Here is a 23,421-nt window from a genome sequence, read left to right on the forward strand (position 1 = left end):
TCGAAATTTCGATACTATACGTCTAGATCTTTGCTCCTTCTATAAGCAAAATTTTCAGGCTTGCATAATATTTTTCCGGATAAAAAACAGACTTAGCCGTTTTTAAAAATCGGCTCAAAACGAGCTGTTAAACACTACATATTTTTTTTGTTCTAAACAGACATTTAGTATATTACAAATTGATACTATAAAAAATTTGTGTAAATAATATTTTGAGAATATACTATATTAATTGTATTTATAAAAAAAATAAAACTGATATTTTAATTAATAAATAATATGACATATTATATAATAATGTATTCAATCCTTTGAGTATTTATTCCATGGCAGGAAAACTATAATTATAATATGTAATAGATACTATGAGTGTTAGTTAATGTTAACTTTCACCAAACATTATATTAATCATAACTATATATAATCATTATAACTATATCTAATTGACGAATATAATAAATAATATTGTATAAATTTTTAAAAAAATACGGCCCAGCCTGGGTATTTAAAAAAAAATTTTCCAGGCCTGGCCCAGCTTGTGTATATTTTAAAATTGCCTGGCCTGGCCCTTATATATTTTAAAAATGCCAGGCCCTGGTACCCGGGCTGGGATTAGAGCTCGGACTGCAGGTCTTTGAAAAGTATCTTTTTCTACTTAGATGTAAAACCTGGGAGTAATAAGTAATCATTCTACACTGAGCTGACAGACAAGAGTAGTTATTACAATAGAATTTTTTGAATCACCCACAGGTTGACTTAAATTGACAAATAAGATTGTAAATCATCAAATTTTTTCGTCCCGACCCTTGGGAAGAAATTTATTTCAAATCCTATTGATAAAATTAATTTCCGACCTGAAAATCAAAATATAAAAAAAGATATCCTAAAATTTATTTATTTTAGTAAAGTTATAACTTATAAGAAATAATTTAAAATGAACAAAATTGTGAAATAATGTACAATCAAACCATGATTTATTGATACCAAATTGCAACAAAATTATTTCCAAACTTGACATAATTTAAAAAAAATAATCGGCCTGTTTATTTTTGAATTATGATTAAATATATTGAATTAGATATCGAGTATTGTTAAACACCTCAGTTCCGATTTTTTTTAAAAAACGTTAAATTGAGTTTCAAGCAAACAAATATTATCTAAGCCTCGAGATTTGACTCAACCTTTCTGCCATCTTTTGACAACATCTCTAGGCTGAGGTAGTATTTGCAATTTTTTTTGTAAAACATACAAATTTTATTCATTTATTAATAAGATCTAATTGATAAACTATCCCTAATACTTATATTAAACAGAAATTTATAAACTATAGCATAAAAATGGTGGCGGGTTTAACAAAATTCAAATGTTATCTACGAAACAACTGATTAAAATATAACCTTTTTTCATAAGTTAATTAGGGTTAATACTTTTTATTTTCAAATTAATAAAAATAAAATTTTCTAAAATGAACGAACGTAAAAAACAGACGCGTTCATCAAAAAAGAACATTCGACGCGTCGTTTACACCATTAATTTTCTCCATATAGTTTTGGAAAAATATTGAAAAAAAAAACAATTTTCTATGAAAATTATACACCTCCACTGTTTTCATAAATGCAAATCATTACTCGAATTTTCTTGTTTAAATGATAATGTGCATCTTTTAATTTATTTTAACTATATCCATTATAATTAGTTAGAAAAAGCAACATAATTTTGCTTTATTATAAAATTCACTTATTCTATGGATGTATTAGATAAAATAATATTATTTTTACTTCCAAAGTTTGCAAAGACACTTGGGATAGTCTAGGCAGCATCTAAATCACAAAAAATAAGGCAACCTGCCTGAGATTAATCCCCCCCTACCCAGGCCCCTCATTCCTACAATATTTTTAACTTCTTACCTACCCTCGCCTCCTTAATAGATGGAGGCAGGTTACTTTACCCCCCCCCCCCTCCTGCCCCCTTCCCATAAATTCTGATTGGAGGGACATATAGTGAGAAGGGATTATTCTTGCGGGGATTTGAATGGGCCAGGGAGTGAAGGAATTAATTGGGGATTTAGCTTCTGCATGTGAATCCTGAAGGGGGAGAAGATTCTAAATTTGATGATGGTTGTAATTCACCGTTTAAGATGATGGTGACTGACAAATCGGGTAGTGCAAAACTAGTGGTTTATTTGTTGATGAGATGTGATAAGAGTATAATGAAAAATGTGAAAATAATACAGGGCAAGTGTACTGGACAGCACCATATGATGTTGATCTTATTTTAAAAGGTGTGAGCATGACTAATTAAAAGTTTGTGCCAAAGCTGAAGGTTTTGAAATTAACGGAATGCTAGACATAAAATTAAATAAACATTGGCGACCAAATGGTCTAAGGTTGTGCTACCAAAAAAGCAACTGGTGAATGGAAAAAAGGATTATACATATTAAAGAGACATCGTAACTAAGGTGTGAACGAGGAACAGGTGTTACAAAAAATGATGTGATAAAGATACAAGGAAAACAAACTTAATAAAGAACAAAAGACCTGGAGTACATCGACGAATAAATGTATTCCGAACTGTAAAGGATATGATGAAAAAGATACAGGGTGTGGTGGATGTAAGGTATCCACATATGGAAGGGAAAATGGTAACGGAAGATGAAAAAAATGGGTTTAACATGGTCATGACTATCCCTTTCACACATAAAAAGATATAGCAAATGCTTTGCCCATTTTTATCAATATATACATAATGGTAGACTAATGTCCCAACGATTATTTTTTTCTAAAAGCACAGTAATTTTTAAAACGCACTTTGGCTTTATTACAAAAATTAATTTATATTTTAATACTATAATAAAAAAGAAAATTATTTACCCTTTCTTAAGCCATCTAGGCCAGTTGTTAATTTATATTTTTTAAAGGACCAATCCTAAAAACCTGATCCTAGGCTTTTAAGTACAACTACGACGTTCAAACAAGACAATTTATTTTTTTGTAAATTTCGTGAAAAAAAATATTTAATTTATAGAAAAAATAAAATTCTTTTTAATTAAAATAATAGTATAAAAATAAATCGAAATTCATTTTTTGTTCAAATGTTAAATATAAAAAAGTTTTGTATATAAATTGGCGACAGATAATCGAATACTAAATTTTGATATAAAATATGGCGCGTTTTATTAAATATGGCGGGACTTTTTTTAAAATAAAACAATAACCGAATGTTGAAAAAGCTTTTGCAAAAAATAATTAATTGTTATAAAATAAGAACGAAAAATTTTTTATAATACATTTTTCGTGTTAAAATATTAATTAATTATCAATACAATATAGTGTAGTAGTACACTTTTAAAGAAAAAATTATTTTCAAAAAAAAATATGCCAAATAAACGCTTAATATAAAAAGTGGAGAATATTTTTTTAAACTATATAAATATTACTAAAAATTTTTATTTTTTCCTAGGGGATTTATTTGATTCCAAAACCCTAACATAAAAATGGTTTTATTTAGCTATTCATGAATACAATCTTTATTTTTGACAAAAACATTCGAAATCAGTGCTCTTTAAAGGCATAAATAAATAAACTCAAATTTAACGTAATACTTTCTTTATACATAATAAATGATGTTCTAGTAAAATTTTTGGTTCCCGATAAAAAATCTTGAGATAAAAAAACTAAATAAAAGCTTGATGTTTTGATATTTATGATATTATAAACGACTTATAAACCGTTTTTTGCACTTTTGAAAGATAAAATATAGTCAAGAGGAAAAAAAGGAAAACTTTTTATCAAACTAAACATAACCTATAATAAATTATAAATGATATCATTTATATTTTTTATCTTCATTTAAAAGAGAAGAAAAAAAAGGATGTTTGAATTTAGCAACTTAATTTATAAATATATTTTAATATGATAGTATACAATATATTGGGTATAAACACAATTCCCCTCCCCCCAATTTGCAGGTCAATTTGATTTTGCGATTTAGACGATATTTATAAGTAAAAGCGATATAGCTCGCCGCAGCATAAACGATATTTCGCCACAACCGCCTTTTACTTGTAAACACCTTGCTGTGATCGTTTTTTCATTTTTTGAATCTCCGCGATTTCAATCACGTTTAATGTAACGCGATTTGCCGTTGGTATTCATACTATCACCAATAGTCTTGGTGGGATTCGGTGAGGATATCTTCGAGGGGGTCCTGTAATAGGCCCGGTAATAGAAATTGGCGAACAGCCCAATCAGGGAAGAGCAATAAACGATGGCTAAGTAATTATACTGGTAAGGGTAACTCTTGCAGTCCACGTACCTGTTCACTAAACTGTGGATTAGGATGGCTCCTAATTGGACCTGTTTATTTTGGGTAATAAATTGCGATAATATAAGAAGATCGTAATATTTTTAATAAATTGTTTTTTTTTGAGGGGGGGGGCTTCCATTCTACCTCGTATATTCAATATTCATAGATTCCCCTAAATGTCTTAATAATAAATCGTATTCTATATTTATCGGTAAATTCTGATTACTATGTAAAAATTCAATTATAAAATATATAGGATTGTGTGGATTTAGACATGAAACTCATCTCACCTTTTTAAATGTTTAAGAAAAAATCTTATTAAATAGAACAATTTGGAATATATAGATCATATAATTCCTATTTTCGGATCAAATAACAGTATTAGTTAGTGTGATATTTAAGATGATTTATCGGTTTTATATGGCTAAGCCAGATAGACTTAATATCATTAGTATGGTATATAAAGTTTTCTGTAAAAAAAAAGTTGGAGGTCGCAAAAACTTATAAACAGCTTCCTACTTTCCTAGAAAGTTGTGTGCCTGATTTGTATTTTTTATGATGGTCAATCACGTTGATAGAAAATATTAATTAATATATTTTTATCAGTCTTGTTAAGGAGCGTCGCTACAGGACTCAAAAAAAGCTGGAGCGCCCCTCCTTTTTAAAAATGAGGAGCGGGAGCGGGAGTAGCTCCTTTTAGGGCTGGAGCGGAGGAGCGGCGCTCCTCCGCTCTTTTAAATTTAATATATAAATTATATTATTTTTTAAATATTAATAATATTTGTTAATTAAAATTTAATGAAAATAAAATTTTATTTTATTTAAATTTATTCATTATTAAATGTTGAGCCGAGTTTTATATTGATTTTTCATCTAATCATTTGAAACATTAAACATCAGTTTTTCCTTTTTATATTGAAATTTTTTTGAAAAATCTTGTAAGTCATATTAATATTCATTTTATAGATATATAAATTGGGAATGGATAAAAGATCCAAAAAATATGGAACTAAAAGCCAGATTAATTAATTTTTTAAGGAAACAAATACCCGACGGAAAAATAGCTACAACTAGTTCACGGGAACTTTGTAATGATTTGGAAGATTTCTTTGGATTCCATTAAATCGATTACCATGAAAATAATATATTGGATAGATATTTTTTAAATAATGATAGCAAAATTACTATTTTTGAACATTTCCATGAATTAAAAAATATTTATATTAAATACAATACCCCGCTTCCCTCTAGTGCTCCTGTGGAGCGCCTATTTAGTATCGCAAAACAGGTCTTAGAGGAGAAGCGTGGGTGTTTGTTAGATTCTAATTTAGAAAATTTATTACTTTTAAAAGCTAATAAAAGATTATAAATATTTTGATATATCATATAATATAAATAAAACGTTTTGATGAAAAAAATATGATTTTGTTTCGTGTACCTTCTAAAAAAATGAAAATCAAAGGAGCGGTTATGGAGCGCCACTCCATTAGTTGGAGCGGGAGCGCTCCTTTTAATATGTAGTAGCGGGAGCGGGAGTTCGCTCCTTTTGAGAAGGTAGGAGCAGGAGCGGGAGTCGCTACTTTTAAAAAGGAGCGTTAACAAGACTGATTTTTATTTTTAATGGGAAATTTTATATATTTAAAATAATATACATTTCATCGTTAAATATAAATAAATAATTTGTTTGAACTCGGAAAAAAAATTAAGATAAGATAGTATATTAATGGATTTCGTAATATTAATATTTACAATTAACGGGTGTCAAAGAGTTGGCTGGTATCATGATAATTAAAATAAAATTCCATTAGACAGGGTATAACCATTGGAAAAAAGAGTGAAATATAAACAAGAAAATATGCAAAAAGGTATGGGATCAAAATCGGAAGAGACATTCAATGAATTATAGGAAAGATTATATCCACTATTGGAATGAAGAATGTTCGAAGGATCATTTTATGTTAAGCCCATACCGTTATTTGACAGCAAATAGGAAGTAGAAACCTGATCCATTTCTTTTATAAGCCTTTAAAAGGTCGGAACAGAATGACTTTACTTAATTCAAAAAAATTGCCAATATCTCAACCTCGGTATCGTTAAACATTCCTAAATCCACACCATCTATAATTGCAGAATTGATTCTTTACTTATCTGATAAAATACTCAAATTTCCGGGGTAAATGATATGAACACGATTGATCACTAGAGGTTTTTTCAAAATTAAAACATAATATCTTTTTCGCATAACGTTTCTGATTGATGGTTGACATAATATCGCGGGAGAATATCATTATCCCGAGAAATTTATTAGTTGAGTCTTGCAATTATAAGAAGGTTAAAAAAAATTCTTCTTAGAGAATATTAAGTGCCTATTCATTTTTATTAATATTATTCTCTATTGGATTGCTTAAAAAATGTCCCAAAATAAATTTAAAAGAAATTAATAAATACGAAGTTTCAAATTAAAATAACTGGAGTAATATACCTCGAAAAATATGAATCAAATTGATATTTGCATTATTCGCGGCTAACTCAATATTTTACCCAGAAAAATATTAGGTAAGCATGGATATCGATTAGTAAAATCTCGAGGCTAAGACAATAACTTTTCTGGATAAAATATTGGGTTAGCGGGCCGTTTAACAACACTAATTCGTATAGGTACGAATCCTATAATTCTACATTCATATTCAAATCAAAATAATAAAAACATTATTCGATTTGATTCGTTTGAATATTCGATTCAACAAATTAAATTCATTTAAAATGTTTTCAAAAATGGATTAATAAAATTTAAGAAAGTGACTTATATATGTGATAAAAAGCTTAAAAAATGAAAAGTTCCACGTCAATATATCCAATCTATAAAAAAACTAATTTATAAGAGAACGCCATCTAATTTTTTAAAAAAATCAACTAAACACACCCAATTTTAAAAATCGTATTTTTTTTTTCGAAATAAAAATCAATTGACATTTTTGACCAGATATTAATATCAGAAAATAGGAAAATTTTTTTCAAGATTAAAATGGTCGGCTTATTTTTATATAATACGAATCGGATCGATGTATGAAAATCGGTGAATCTTATAATGAATAATTTGAATCTTTTTTTTACAAGTTGAGCTATGGTCAGGTAAGGTTTCCACCAAAGGTATTTGTGCATATGCGGTCCCAAGGCGGAGAGCGCGTAATATCCGTACATGAATATATGGATAAGTGAATTCAGGATGCCTACAATGAAGCCTAGTTATTTTTGTATCAGTTATAAAATTATGATTAAAACGTGATATTATTTGTTAAAAATAAATAGTTACTATTTACATTCGTTAAAGTTCAATAAAATTTAGACAATTTACTAGTCAAAATTATATTTTTATACGAAAAAACAAATCCAAAGTTATATTAAATTTAATTTTTTTCTTCTTATTTATATAATTTAACTTTTATTAATTCTTTCTATTTCATTTAAATAACTTCATATTTTAATAATTTTCATACAAATTCTTTCCCGCAAATTGAGAAAAAGACAAATCAAAAGTTATTATAATCTTAATAATTTATTAAAATTATAATTCCTCACCAGTCCCAGAAACCGTTTTCCTTAATTTTAAAAAATGGGTTAATCTGATTCCCAGGTTTGTCCCGGGTAAAGAGGGTTTCAGGTTATGGTTGTAAAAAACCATTCTCTAAAAAAAATCTAGCCTGTTCAGATGCTCAAGAGGAGAGCCGGAAGAATCTAATCTTGTGGCCCGGAAAGACCGATCTATTTTTATTTTCAAGACGAGAAATCTAAAGTTAGAAAGAACCCTACAATATTCTCAAGGAACATCCTCCTCTGGGAATCGACTATAACTTAAAATTAAAGTGAAATCATATCGTCGACTGAGTATTATTAGTGTTTCTATACCCATTTTTTTTTCTTCAAAATTTATCGGGAGAGCATTTAAAAAAAATAAATAAATGTTTCTTGTATTTAAGACAGGAAAATCAGACCAAAATAATGCAAATTAGGGATGAATGGATATTTTTTATCCGATCGGACCGATATTTCATCCATTTTAAAATATCGGTTATCGGCCAATATTATAAAATTTTAGGATCCGATCCGATATAAAATGGCGTCTTTAACAAAAATAAAATGTTATAAAATTTAAAAAAAAGTTATATCTAAAATCATTTATTTTTATCAATAAAATCGAAATCCATTTTTTATGTATATCTTTTTAATAATAATAATTAATAAACATTCTGCCATATTGTTATTTATTTACGCATTCTGTTTATAAAAGTGTGCGATAATCTCTTCAGAATCAGTTTTTAGTGAAGCTGGTGATATTGACAGTTACCATCTTCGCACTGCATTCTGATAAATTGGAAATTTTGGTATTTCTAAAAAGAAATCTTCGATATATTAATGTTAATTTATTTCAAATTTCATATATTTGTTTACTTATAATGTATATAGATTAATATATTACTTATATAAAAGTGATTTAACAATAAAAATATTTTATACACGTATAGAATTGCAATTGAATATAAACTATATCTGATCATTATAATATTTTTAAATGACATAAGTTATGGTATAGTTAAATTATAGAAGTATAAAGTATATTAAAAATTAAAACCATTGGTATCTTTATTGAATACAAAATTAGATATTCGGATCGGTAATCGGCCGATATCAATTTAACATTAGAAATATAAAATCGGCCTCCAAAAAGTGGTATCGACACACCCCAATGAATAATAAATTATATTTTAACATTTTTTTATTGGTCATCTGGAATAAAATACATTACTTATTCAAGGAATGGATTTATCTAAAAAATGGATATATAACACATAAGGGGGATTGTCGATTTGGAATAAACACTGTGGAACGTAGCTTTACCGCTCCTGAAACGCTCATTTAAAAAAGTATTTTTTGATTGATATTGCTCAGTAATATTGCATACTGCAAAAAAGACACTGATAAGTTGAAAAAAAGGATATTATGCGACATATATAATTGTTTTCTAAAAAAATGTATATAAAAATAGATTAGCTTTACAATTGCCTCCGGCGTAATATTTGACGCACAACCACATTAGGATGGGCATGGTACTGTGATGGTACACGTGAAGGAATGATACTTGCCCGAACTTTTTGCGTAGGATAAAGAACATCTGGAGTTTCAAATATGGGATAAAATATTATGAATTGAGACTGTAACTTTAAATTTAAAAAAAAAATGGAAGGAACGGAGAAAAAAAAATAGATGAGAATATTTGAGATTCGCTTCCTTAATTTGACCCTTAAATTTATGTTTTTTATTTTATTTTATGCCCAAAAAACGTCTGTAAACTTTAGAAGAATTTTTTTTTTTTAAAATATATATTCCTTTACTTTTAATTTTTCGTTATATTATAAAAAATATATTATTTAAAATTATGATCACTTAATTATAACAATATATTTTTTTCCTTGGTAATCGGCAAAAAAATGTCACCCGAAACAAAAATACCTCAATTTTAATTTAAAAAAAATAATATTTAAAATGCTAATGATAAACTATTAAAGTTAATTGTGATCCCAAAAAGGAACCATCTAAATTTTGGCAAAAATTTTTTTTAGGGGGCCTTATAAAGTGCTCAATTTTGTGGCCAAGGGTTTTTAAAAAATATAAAGGTAATTGATGAGATATGGTCATTGTTGAATGATCAAGATTCTTAATTTATTTTTATTTCGGTTAAATAAGATTAGAGTTGATATTTGATAAACTCGTATATAAAAGATTTTATTGAATCCCAGGGAACTGTAGCTAGGTCATCTTGTCTTAGGCCGTCCTCAGGTTGGGTGGTTCTAAGCGATTTGCTATTAAAGCTCCATTTATTAAAATGGAAAACAACTAAGTGACGTTGCCGACTTCCCACTGTAAAGACAGTTGAAATCATGCCATCTGTAGGTCTACTTACATTTGACATAAGCATGAGTTGAACAATACCACAACCTAACCTTAAACCAATGACGACTCTTAATTGTGACCTGATAAGAAATTACTAAAGTTACTACTAGGTAGTTGCTGTTTGAAAGTAACTGAAAGGTGTCAATAGATTTTTGTGTTATTATATGAGAAAATGGGGGACATTAGCTTTCCAGATGTTAATACTTCATCCAATAGTGGATCAGAAGGGAATATGAACCCTAATATCATTGAATTGTTAAAAGAAAAGAAGTAGAAACCACCGGTTTTTGAAGGCTAATGTATGATAAAAATTTTATCGAGGAAAGTTTTGAATCTGTTTATCCAATTTTCTTATGAAGAAATTCAAAAAATTTGCATCTATATGATGTACGGGTAAATAAGACAACCCGTTTTCCATGCCTTGAATTATTGAGGAATTCTTCGCATGACATCTTATCATCTAAAAGAGAGTTGAGTAGATTAATTTATTGGTTGATATTATTTAGAAAATTGATAGATATTATATTTGTCAGAAATATCCAAATTCAACTTTTTCTTGGCCCAAAATTGTGATTAACCTTTCAGCCCGCCATATATTCTATTTTTTTAAATATAAATAAATTGAGGTATATTTTGTCCGGCAAATCCTATTTCTTGCGTTTTTTTAAAAAAATCAACTTTTACCCCCCCCCCCCCCCCACATAAGTAATAATTTGTCAATAAAATTCTTTAAAAAATAAATAAATTATATAATTTTTTTATTTGTACCGTGTCCAATAATTCCACAATTTTGGAGAAGTAATACCACCAAAAACACTCGGCAATCTGGTATACACAAATATAAAATGAATGAAATGAAATATACATTCGTTTGAATCAAGTCGAATAACCTAACAATGACAACCTTTTCTAATTAAAATATTTGAAAAATTATCTTAAAATAGGACATGTAATTAGGGTAACTAATCAAGATCTGCGTGGGAGGCAAAGAGGAAGAGGTAAAAAAGTTTTGTTCTTAAAAATAAAAATTTTTCGAAAAAAAAAATTCAGGAAAAAATGGTTTTGTCAAGTAAACTACTATGGCTACAACAAAATTCCTAGGTACAAATTTTATTGTATCTAGGTTGGCGATCATAAATAATTATTTTTTTTCATCCAAATTAAATCAACTTAATATGAGCATGAGCAAAGTAAACCTCAAATGTGTTTTAAAATCATATTCCAGAAAATATGGATTAATGGTAAGTCACTGATACTCGGAGAAACTTTTATTATAATATTTTAAGATTGTCTAGATATTGGTGGAATGGAAATTAACTTGAAAAAAATATTATATTTTAAGATTTGAAATAAATAAAAAAAATAATATTAAAAATTTCCCCGAGTTTCAGTTGAGTTACCGAATTAATTTATTAATATAAGCAATAAAAACATTTAAAAGAAACATAAATTAAGATTCCGCCAAGGGATATAAAAACAAAAAAAAAACTCGTAAAAATTCTTTATTTTATATCATGTTTTCTTCTTTTTTTTTTGAAAGAAAGAAATAATTTTTTTAAATTTATTTCTAAATTTAAGACCATAAGTATTGTTTAAATAATTACTTTCCTCAAGAATAAAATAATTATTTTGCAAAACAAAACTAATATATTTTATGTATAAAAAAAAATTGTCACTCTGAGAGAAAGCCAATTATTGCTCAAGTCCATATGTTGGCAAATCCAGCTGTACCTTTGCAAGATGGCGACGGCGGTAAACTAAATTTAAGGAGAGAAAAAAGAATATGTTATTAGCAATTATAACATATCAACATTTGTCAATCATAAAATCTTGCTGAAGAGATCAATAGTCTAATTTTATTGCATCGAAAACATCAAAATCGACAAAGAAATCTTAAATCACATCCTGCTTTTCCATAATCATAAAATGATTGACATCATATTGATGTTTGACTTTATTAATATATATTGTTATAAGATATTATATAAAATTATATATATAATATAAAAATAAGAAATTACAACAGTTTTTATATAATAAAAAAATTTAAGGAAGCCTCATGCAATTGGAACTATTGTCTATTTTTGGAATCGGAATTTTTAAATTAAAGTATTCTAAGATCTGTGATTGTTTTTTCCTCACCATTCCATTATCTTAAACATTCGTCCAAAAAAAGTTGGTCATAAAACTTAAAATAGTTCCAGTTCAAACCCGGTTTCGGATCGGATTTTTGAAATGTTATTGCCGATACAGTGAAACTTATTATTTTATAACTTTCTTTCCTATTTTCCTAGCCATATGGTCCCAACGCTGCTAGCAATTTGTGGATAAGTTATTGCGAGGCAAGTCAGGTAGAGTACTTATTACTTTTGATGACCTCCTGTTTACTCGGGTTCTATATTGGTAAGATTAAGGAGATGGGGATAGGGGAGGAAGGGTATTGGGTGAGGAAAAATCGCGTATTAAGATTTTATATTAAAAAATCGAGATGTTTATTAAAATAAGATCAAATTAAAAACACCATAAAAATTTTAATATAATTCAATTTACAATTTTATAATCGAGTTCCCAAGGGAACCAAAATTAGGTAAAAATTTCTATTTGAATTTTTTTGGAGCATATATAAAAATTCTCTAACTCCTTTTGTAAAAAGCCGTATTTTTTAAAAATTTATAAGTTAATGAATAAAAATGTCCATTTGTTGCCAATACCCATGATTGGTACCATCAGGCCAAGTCAGTGACCTCTACAATGGGAGGAAGGGGGGTATGAAGCAATTACTTCTTAAAATTTGAATCCCATCCATAACCAAAATATTTCATGACATAAGATTATTTTTCCAATTTAAAAAATATGCCCAAAAATAATTAACCAAAAAAAATACAAATGCTTAATTAATAATTGCACCCGACATAATACAGGCAATATTAGGAAAAGGCATGGTGGGCTAAATTTTAACTAATTTAAAAAAAGCTTTGAAATAGTACCTTTTAAAGACATGATTAAACTAATCGCATATTTGAAACCTATCCTCACATTGTATACTCAAAAAAATGAAGAAAAAAAAATGGATTAAAATTAAACATAAACATTCTAATTGCATTGGGTATGATTTCCAGATGTCGTCCAGTTCATACTTTCCGAATGGAAGAAGTTGGATATTCAAGTCTATTGTTTTATTTTCACTACCAATATTGGGAAGGGTTCTTATTCCATATAAATTTACTTTTATCCCAAAATCAAATCAACGCGAATAAATTAAATAATCGTTTATTATAAATCGAAACAATAAATTGAATAGAGATGGTCAACATTTTAATTTATTATATTGAGATAAATCAACTTTATTTTTATATAGATTGATTGATACTTTATTTGATACGCCTAAAGTATCACTTTGTATTAATCGAGATTGTTTTTAAATATAGATAAACTATTATGAAAAAATATAACAATTTTTCCTTCGATTTATAATAAAAGATTATTTGGTTTATTTTGATTTGATCTTGGGATTAAAAGTAAATTTATATGGAATAAGAAGACTTCCCAATAAATATTTTATGGCCAGTTGAAACATATCATGTTTGGACTGGGATAGAAAATCAACTTTCACACATCTAGTTTAAAAAACTATTATAGATACAGCTTTGATTCAAATTATATATTAACGATTGGACTACACATTCTAAATCGCTAAAAAATGGGAATAACGCTTATATTTCCTAGAAATTTTTAAAAGTAATATCGAAAATAATATTAATAGATTTTAGGAAGAACACTTGTATTTAAATTGAGTTTTTAAAAAATCGTTAAAAATGGAGGAAATATTATCATTGTTCCCATAATTAGGAACAACAATTGGGAATATTGATGCCTATTTGCCTCAGTTTTAGCCATTTTTTTTAAAAAAAAATCAATTTAAATATACAAATGTTTACTTCCATAGCATCTGCAAGCCTCAAAATTTCGTTAATAGATGTCCAAACCTTTCTGCCATCCATGAGCAAAATTTTCAGGTTCGCGTAATACTATTGGCTAAAATATTCGGTTAGCTGTTTTTAAAAATTAGTCGATATGTTCTGTAGCAAAATTATCTTCAATATCAATCTCTATCGTCGACATTTTAAATTATTTTGAAAACTAGGTTTATAATGCAGATTTTTTAAAAATAAATTTCAAAATTACATTAAATTAAAAAGATTTTGATTTTAGAATTAATTATAAATATATTTTAATAATTTTTATGTGTATTTATTATATAAAATTAGTAGTGGACTACCGCTAAAAATAGTGCATTAAAGCTATCGCTACTGAAAAAGTAGCGCGCCACTTTAACACTACCAGCTTCTTACTGGTTGTTTGCGATTTACCGGGATTCGAACATTGATCCTTCCGTTGTAAGAGCAGGTCATAATCGCTCGAACACATCTTATAATTACAATATTTACGATTTAATGTATAACTATATGGCTAATTACTGAGCACGTAGCATGTAGCAATAGCCTAAAATGGTTAGGATGGGAACATATAAAATTTGTTCCGCTAATGCTCTAACTATCTATATTTTCTAAAACGGATTTTTAAGTCATGAAAAAGTTAGAAACGCCATTGTTTTCTTTTTATCCATTCCTTAATTTTATTTCTTCCTTTATATTTTTAATATTTTTCCCATATTTTGATGCTGTTATACTAAATTAAGCGGAATCTGACCTAAAAATTTTAGGGCACGTAAGCCAGTCCCAAAAAGTCCGAGCCCGCCCCTACTTTTGAAAAACGGACCGAGTCTCGATTACCCGAAACATTCAAACCTAAAAAAAATATAATTTTTTTAAGTTACCTCGTAAAACATGTAAACGGACCAAATGACAAGCGTGAAATTGTAAATAATGATGGCCTTCCTTAGGTCTCCCGCGGGCTTCCGGTTGGCCATAAAACGCGGCCCGTATTTGACAACGAGTAGGTACAGAGCAACGACTAGCAAAGTAGGAAGGGGGGAGTGCACGAGAAACCAAGATTGGGTTCGGGGGTCTTAGGTTAAAAAATATATCAAGTTATTACTGATAAATGTGATAATAAAGGAAAGGGAGAAATACAAATTAAATATCTTTATCTGGTTGACAATACAGCTCTTATCGATGACATAATGATAACCACAGTAATGTACATAGACTGATTCACCCATTAAAATACGGTGTGAAGTGTCGTGTCGACGAATAAAAGTGATGAGACGACATTAGGGTTTCCGTTATGTGAATTTTTATAAATAAATGAAACCCTGATTTTCTTTTTTTTAAAAAAAAAAAAATTTAAATTTTTTAAATATTTACACTGGAAAGCAAAATGGCATATTACCAGATGATTTATACTGACAAACATTCAAATGAATAGTTTAGGTAAAATTATAATCATACGCTGTTGAGTTGAATGGGTGCATTTTTAATTGATTGCAAAAAATAGCCAAACTGAGCTTTTTTGCCCAAACAATATAATAATTAACAAACCGACTACGAATTCATTTAAATGCGTGTAAGGAATAAGACCGTTGGTTTCATAATATGTAAAAAATTAATACTTTAAATTTTATAAAAAACACATTAAAATCTGTTATACAGGAAACCAAAATGGCGTAATTATCTGATTAGTCACGTGTTCACTGGCGTTTCAAATGGATCTTCAGTCTAAGAAAATTTTATATGTCGTTGCCTCAGCCTCAATTCTATTTTTGAGGAAAAAAAATAGAAAAATACTTGGAGAAAGCGAGTAAAGCGGTGAAAAAAAATTTTTATCAATGCATGGGCTGATTTTTTTAGGAACGCGCCCATAAATCGAACCGAGTTACCCTTGCATTTACAGTTAGCGAGAATTCGCGGCAAAGTATACATATATACACACAGGGTTGCCAGGTCAAAATTTTCAAATTGTGGGAGAAATTCGGTATTTTGTGGGAGTAATATAAAAATTGTGGGAGAAATATGAAAATTGCTAAAAAATAATTATTTGCAGGCCTTCGGCCCGCAAAGACCCGGCCTGCGGCCGGGATTTAGAATTGACTTAGTTATCCGCTTATTATTTTTTATAAATATAAAATAGGTTTTCAAATAAAATAGCCAACTATTTTTCAAAATAAAATAGCCAACTATTTTTCAAAATGGGTAATTATAGTACGACACAAAATTTCTTAAATACTATCTTTATTATTAAAATAACATATTGATTTATTATAATATATTAATTTTGTTTAAAAATAATAACCAACGATCTTTTTTAAATACAAAAGAATGTAAACAAGATAAAATTTTATAAAAAAATTGTAATTTTACAATGTAAAAAAATATATTTTATGCTAATGTATAAATAAGATTTTATAAAAAAACAAACAATTTTAAATTTACAATGTAAAAAATAATTATAATCAGTGCGGGGAAGTTGTTCTACAGTATTTAGTTAATACAATGGGGGAAGGGAATATGATATTTTGAGGCATCAAAAATCTTCAAAGCATAAATCAGTACAGGGCAGTCTATCAACATCTATTGCAAAATTAAAATATTCTTCAAAAATAAGAAATAATACAGATGCAACTACAGTTGCGGAAATGGTAAATACCTATCATGCAGTACAACATTCAGAGAGCAACATCATAATGTTGGTAGAATCTTTCCCCATAATATTTAACGACTAATATAAATGAAAAGTATACTTTGTAGAACACAAATGAGCAAGTCATCAATGTTTTAGGATATAAATCCAGAAGGTTAATTCTTGACGATTTGAAAGATGTGCAAACATATGCAATTCTAACAGATGCATCTAATAAGGAGATATCAAAACATTTCCCTTGATCCTCCCCTATTTCAACAAAATTAATGTCATTTTAATAAAACTATTAAAAAAATTTCTCCAGATATGAAATATCCAAAGACATAGCTAACCATATATAATTGTAAATATGGCAGATTTAACATTACCAATGAATTGCATGGCAGCTTTCTGATCTGATAATTCCTCAGTGAATTTGGAAAAAACCAGAGTGTATTTACAGAATTGAGTCAGCATAATGTTGGTTGACAGGTTCCTCCTAATATGCGCCATCGTAGAATTTTAAAATTTTACAAACCTTTAAAAAATAAATAGATTATAAAAGCTGTCCTAATTTAAAAAAAATTTTCAAAAATAAATGGCAGAAGTATATTTAGGAATTTTACATATAGGAAATCTACTATATGCTGTTAATATGGAGTTGCAATCAGAAGAATATAATTTAATATTATTACTATTATCGGATAATTATTAATAAGATTTAATATGATGTCATGTTTGAGGAGATTTGCTTCTTTATTTTTATGATTTGCCAAAATATTCAAAATATTAATTTTACAATGTAAAAAATAAATTTATTTGATTTTATGCAAATGTATAAATAAGATTTTATAAAATATAGAAAGTCAAATAGTTATAGTTAATTATATTTTATTTAAGATTTAAATAATGGAACTAAACGTTTACCGTCGTTATTAAGATATTTATAAAATTCCTGGCATGACATTTTATAATTTTGTTTAACCATTAACTCGGCCTCTAATGTTGCTAAAGCTATTCGATTTCTCTCCTTTCTCCAGGCAGTCCTCATCAGGCTAAAAATGCGCTCCGATGAGGCATTAGAATGAGGTAAGGAGAAAACATACTCGCAAATTTTTTCCAAGCATGGGGATTTATCGTTATTACGAAAAAATTCCACCCATTTCTCCTCTGCTTTTAGACCATCTAACTTTAAGTATTCTGGCGAATCATAAAAAATGTAAAAAATTACAATCTCTTCAAACAAGGCTTCAATGTCTATCGGTAATTTTAATATATTTATTAAATTACAAAAACCATCAAATGATGGTTTCTATTCCAAGGTCATAATATTTATACACTTGTAAATAGAGTTATTAAAATCAAATCTTGATTGTAAATATTCCAAAATTGTCTTAATAAAAATATTTGCTTCATTTAAAAATACGTTAATTATAGTAATATTTGAACATTTTAATATGATATTTTTAGCAATAGCGCCATAAAATTTATTATCTATTTTTAACTGTAGAGATGAACAGAGCTAGCATGATTTTGTGAATCTTTATCAATAAAGAATCTTCTGATTGCAACTGAATATTAACTACATGAAGTAGATTTCCTACATGTGAAACTAATCCCAAATATGCTTCTGACATTTCATCCTCGAAAAATTTTTTCAAAATTTTAGGACAGCTTTTAAAATCTTTATTTAAGAAGTATTTCTTTAAGGGTTCGTAAAATTTTAAAATTCTCTCGATGGCAGGTATTAATGATAACCACATGATAGGTACATATCGCAACAACTCACACCATTCAAAATCAGACCACTCCACCAATTCTTTTAATTCAGTGACTCTTTTAGTTGATGAACTAAATTCGTTAAAACATTTCATCACAATTACTTCGACATCTACAGATAGTACATTCATTGCTTTCTTGCAAGAATTATGCAGTATATGGTATATACAGCCAATTGGTATTAATTCATTATTGTGCTGCCTCAATTCGGTAAATACACTTTGATTTGATTAGAATAATATCCACTTCTAAAAGTTCTATTCTTCTAACACAAAAATTTTAAAAATGTCGAGTGGAGTACTGCAATTCTAGATAACGATATAAAATATATTAAGTAATTTAAAATATATTTATAATAATTATACATACTGTTCTAACTTCTATTCTTTCTAACACAAAAATTTTGAAAATGTCGAGTGGAGAATTGGAGAATTTTATAAAAAATATATTTTAGAGCGAAAAAATAAAATAAAAGAACTAGACATATTTTTCGAATAAATATTTAAAATTTATTTTAAAAATATAAAAATAATCAAATACTGTCTCTCAAAATTATTATTTATATATTAAAAACATTGAAATGCTAAAAAAAAAATTGTGGGAGAAATTAAAAAATTGTGGGAGCTTTTTGTGGGAGATTTCTAATTGTGGGAGTTTTGTGGGAGTGAGATGTATGTGGGTAAACTAAAAAATTGTGGGAGACTCCCACTGATGGGGGGAGACATGGCAACCCTGTATACACATCATATTTTGTAGGGTTGACAAAAATGGTGATTTTTTTAAAAAAATAATTCGAATTTTAATTAAAGAATTCTGGCTTAAGATTGTAAAATATCGTTTTTTTTAAAGTTTCAGTTTAATATTATTACAAGTAAAGGACAAATGCTCAAGGGAACAAGTCAGGATATTGTTGAAAAATTAAATGAGTTGTAATTTTATATATTTTTTTCATATAAAGAAAGCCGATGATAGATAATATAGGTTAATGATGCTTACTACCTTAAGGTACCATCAAATTTGAATTTTGTTTATTTTTCATTTGGATAGGCACTACCAAATATATTTATAATATATATTTGAAAAATCGTGATTTTTGGAAAGCCTCTATGGCCTAGTAGGCAAGAGCTTGGCTTACTTATCCCATGCTCCCGGGTTCAAATCCCGGGAATGATCATGTTTTTTTTCTTATTCTAACTTGGTGGTTCCATCCTTGGGGGGGATGATATATAGAAGGCCGGACTCGACCACGTAATTCCGTATTAATATATTAAATAATAAGGGTCTTATTACATTTTAATAAATTTTGGTCGGTATTTAGCAAATTAGATTGGTATTTAAAATATTTCCATAATTCACTTGGTAGTAAGCATCATTAACCGATAATATACAGTTATTTTTTTAAAAAAAATATATAACTATCAATATCGGTGTCGAAAGAAGGTCAGCTGATATTGTTTGCCAAAATAATTATATTCTAGAATTTTCTGATTCAAAATACCAAATGGAATTTAGTTTTAAGTCATTGCTATTTCCCAACCGGTTAAGAATTATCCCTATTTAAGATTCTTAAGGGCTTATTTTTCAAATTGTATTTAATTTTCGTTCAGTTTCCTACTATTATTTTTTAAAATCTAGAAGCCGAATTTCGTATTATTGTATAAAAAATAAATAAGTATAAAGGTAATCTATTTTAAAAATGCTTATTATATATAAATTTCTAAAATTATACAATTAAATTCTAATACCAATGTCGACGATATAGAAATTACTTGTGATTTTTAATATATGTTATTTCTTAATTTTACAAATAATTGATTTTTTTTTTATATTAATAAATAAAATAAATAATATTTTAAAAAATACGTATAGATATTTGATATTAGTTTAGTTTTATATTTAGAATATTAAATAATTTTTCATTATTGGGATTAGGATCAGCAGTTATTTTTCTACTATGTCAAAAATTGAAAAAGAAAATAACTTTTTTTAACCTAACAAGTAGCTATTACTAGTGTAATTTGGTTATTTAATTTAGATTTTGCTATATCTAAGTTCTTATCTTTCACTATTTTAAATTTTGATTTTAAATCATTTTTAAAAAAATCGGTGTGATTTAAATAGGATAGCCCATATTTTGTATACTTCGCCGCGAATTCATGCTAGCTATAAATGAGGGGTTAGATGATTATCAACTACGACAAAGTGCGGGACTGAAGCTGGTGAGACCCTACTAAACATTTATTGTCGTATTGGGATACGGAATAAATGGGAATTCGGAATCTTTCAAATTTAATCGATTATTGACGGCCATTTTTAAATTTGAGCCGTTGAATTTGAGGAAACTTAACCGGCATGTGGAGAGTACACCGGACTAGTGTTGTTAAACGGCTCGTTTTGAGCCGATTTTTGAAAACGGCTAACTCAACATTTAATCCAGAATAGTATTACGCAAGCCTGAATATTTTATTTGTAGAAGGAACAAAGGTTTGGACATCTATTAGCGAAATCTCGAGGTTTAAGCAATATTTTTCTGGCTAAAATATTGAGTTAGCCGTTTTTAAAAATCGGCTCAAAACGAGCCGTTTAACAACACTACACCGGACTGCGAATTTCGACAATTATGACGTAAACCTTTGTGTATTTTATTTTTCTTTATATGAAAAATCTATATAAAATAAAAAAATTCGCGGCAAAATTGTCTGAAACTCATAATTTGGGTACTTTGCGCATACTAAATCCGATCATATCTCAGATTGTTCAAATCAAAATTCGCGACAAAATTGTCTAATACTGATAGCGCTGGTGCTCTGCGCATACTGAAATTACATCCAATCAAATCCGATAGTTCAAATTAAAAAATCGCCCTAATAAATTATTTAAAATGGAGAGATTTCGAACCCCCCAAGAAATCCGTATCCCAATACGATGTATATATATAATTATTTTTTGGGTGCGTTATATATTGCAACTTTCCGATAGAGTTGATAAAAAAATATGATCGACAGCATAAAATCTCCTATATTCCAGAAACACCTTGATGAATCAGTTTAGACTATTTCTTACGGCAGACACTCGTGTATTCTCAAATCCAATATGAGTATCTTCAGCAATAGAGTGATACCCGACCCCTCCCATACCCAACATTTATATTTATCCACAATCTTGCGAATAGAGTATCTATTCACGATAAAAAAAATTTAGATTCATATTTATTTTTTGGGGAGAGGGGGGGATAATTTATTAAAGTAATATCATAAAGGTACATAAATTATTTTTTGCAAAATACTCTATTTTTGTGTATTGCATATAAATGAGCACAAAAAAAAACAAAATGCAAAATTTTTAATTTTTACCTCCGCCAGTTAAAACGTGGGAGTACATATTGCTAGCTTTTTGCCAAATACCACCGGACATCTTAAGAAGATTCTAGAGCGAGAAAAGAGAGCGCTAATAATAATTTTGTTGGTGTTATTTTGGTAATAGTGTTTTTTTCGAAGAAAATTTTAAAAAAGCGCCATATAGAAAGCCAAGGTTTAAGAAAAAGGAAGGAATTAATCGTCTATGATTTATAAATGTTCTACTTTATTTTTCGGATTTATAGGGGAAGCGAAAGATATAATTTTATTTAACTTCCTTTGGTCGAAATCGCGTCAGGGTTAAGAAGCTGATATCTAAATTTAGTAGAATATTTAAAAAAAAATATGATATAGATACATATATATTTGTCTAAAATAAAGTAATTTGTAATTATGGCGATAAAGTTATCGCGACTGACGACCTATTAATTTTTTCTAAAATAAAAGAAACCCCTTATGGGAGACCGCCATAGAATATGCACTCTTAAAGTGATCGTAATTTTGGATCGCCTTACTTTTCCTCTATCGGGATTAAATGTATCGATGCCACAATTTTAGCCAAAACCGATATTAATACTGTGTAGACCGATCCTGAAAAATGATAATGACGCATTCTCTATATTAAAAAATTTTAAGTAACGCATAAATCAGCAGTGGTTCGGGAGGCGAGCCGAGGAAAAACTTTTCAGTTCAAAATCTTGAAATTGAGCCCATAGTTTTTGGGGCTAAACACTCGGGCTGAGATAGTTTTAGAGACGGCTCAAGATCCTTCAAAAATTTTTTTGATATCTTGCTGGCGCATTCCAGAATCCAGGGAAAAAGATTAATTTTTTCACGCAAAAAACAAAAATAATATCCTTGGTGATAATTTTGAAATAATTAATTTTTGATCAAAAAAAAAGAATTTACCTGTTTTTAAAAATTTCTTTTACAAACTAATTGTTTATATATAATTAAAAAAATATGAAAAAAAATATAGCATTGATTATTGATGAATTTTATTTAAAAAAAAATAAAATATTGTTTGTTAGGTATATTATAATTGCTCGATAAAAAAAATGTTCAAATATTTATAAGGAAACAAGAAGGAAAAATGTTGACGGGAAGGGTATTCATTCCTTAGATTTGAATTGAAAACATAAAGCAATAAGTATCGGTAACGGGCCGATACTGTATGGTATTCCGCTAAAATTGGCTCAATCTAAATGCGTGTGCTTGAAAAATAATCCGCTAAGCCTTGAGGCGGGAGTTAATTTATCCCAAGGTTTATCTTTTCGAAAGAAAACCTCGAGGCTAACGTGATAGTATTACCCTGCATTCATGGTTAGCGCGAATTCTTGGCTAAATATTCACAAATTATTATATTAATGGCCGCTAAATGTGAATGCAGAGTTAGACTAAAAAAACTGTTTTAGCCGTTATTGGGACTGGCCAATAAAGAAATATGCTAAAA

The 23,421-nt window shown here is 28.2% G+C and overlaps 1 protein-coding gene across 1 annotated transcript; it reads right to left on the reverse strand.

Moving 5' to 3' along the window:
• Positions 1–3,114: 3,114 nt before the first annotated feature.
• Positions 3,115–22,140, reverse strand: LOC135925321 (very long chain fatty acid elongase 4-like). The gene is made up of 7 exons (XM_065460585.1): positions 21,966–22,140; positions 15,092–15,282; positions 11,931–12,011; positions 11,023–11,079; positions 9,361–9,475; positions 7,420–7,547; positions 3,115–4,355 (listed from the first exon to the last, which is right to left on the reverse strand). Exons 1-7 carry the CDS (start codon positions 22,024–22,026, stop codon positions 4,113–4,115), a joined length of 876 nt encoding a protein of 291 aa, XP_065316657.1. The 5' UTR covers positions 22,027–22,140; the 3' UTR covers positions 3,115–4,112.
• Between the last annotated feature and the right edge of the window lie 1,281 nt (positions 22,141–23,421).

The sequence above is a fragment of the Gordionus sp. m RMFG-2023 genome, chromosome 2 (assembly GCF_954871325.1).
Source record: "Gordionus sp. m RMFG-2023 chromosome 2, tfGorSpeb1-WG-v2, whole genome shotgun sequence".
Lineage (NCBI taxonomy): Eukaryota > Metazoa > Nematomorpha > Gordioida > Chordodea > Parachordodidae > Gordionus > Gordionus sp. m RMFG-2023.

What these genes read in the sequence shown, in the direction of transcription:
- LOC135925321 (XM_065460585.1), bottom strand. Translation starts at nt 22,026, where the DNA reads ATGTCCGGTGGTATTTGGCAAAAAGCTAGCAATATGTACTCCCACGTT. An exon ending in CCACGTTTTAACTGGCGGAG is followed by an intron (nt 15,283 to 21,965) that starts GTAAAAATTAAA and finishes TTTTAACCTAAG; the next exon opens with ACCCCCGAACCCAATCTTGG. An exon ending in ATAATTGGCTTTCTCTCAGA is followed by an intron (nt 11,080 to 11,930) that starts GTGACAATTTTT and finishes TGTGTATACCAG; the next exon opens with ATTGCCGAGTGTTTTTGGTG.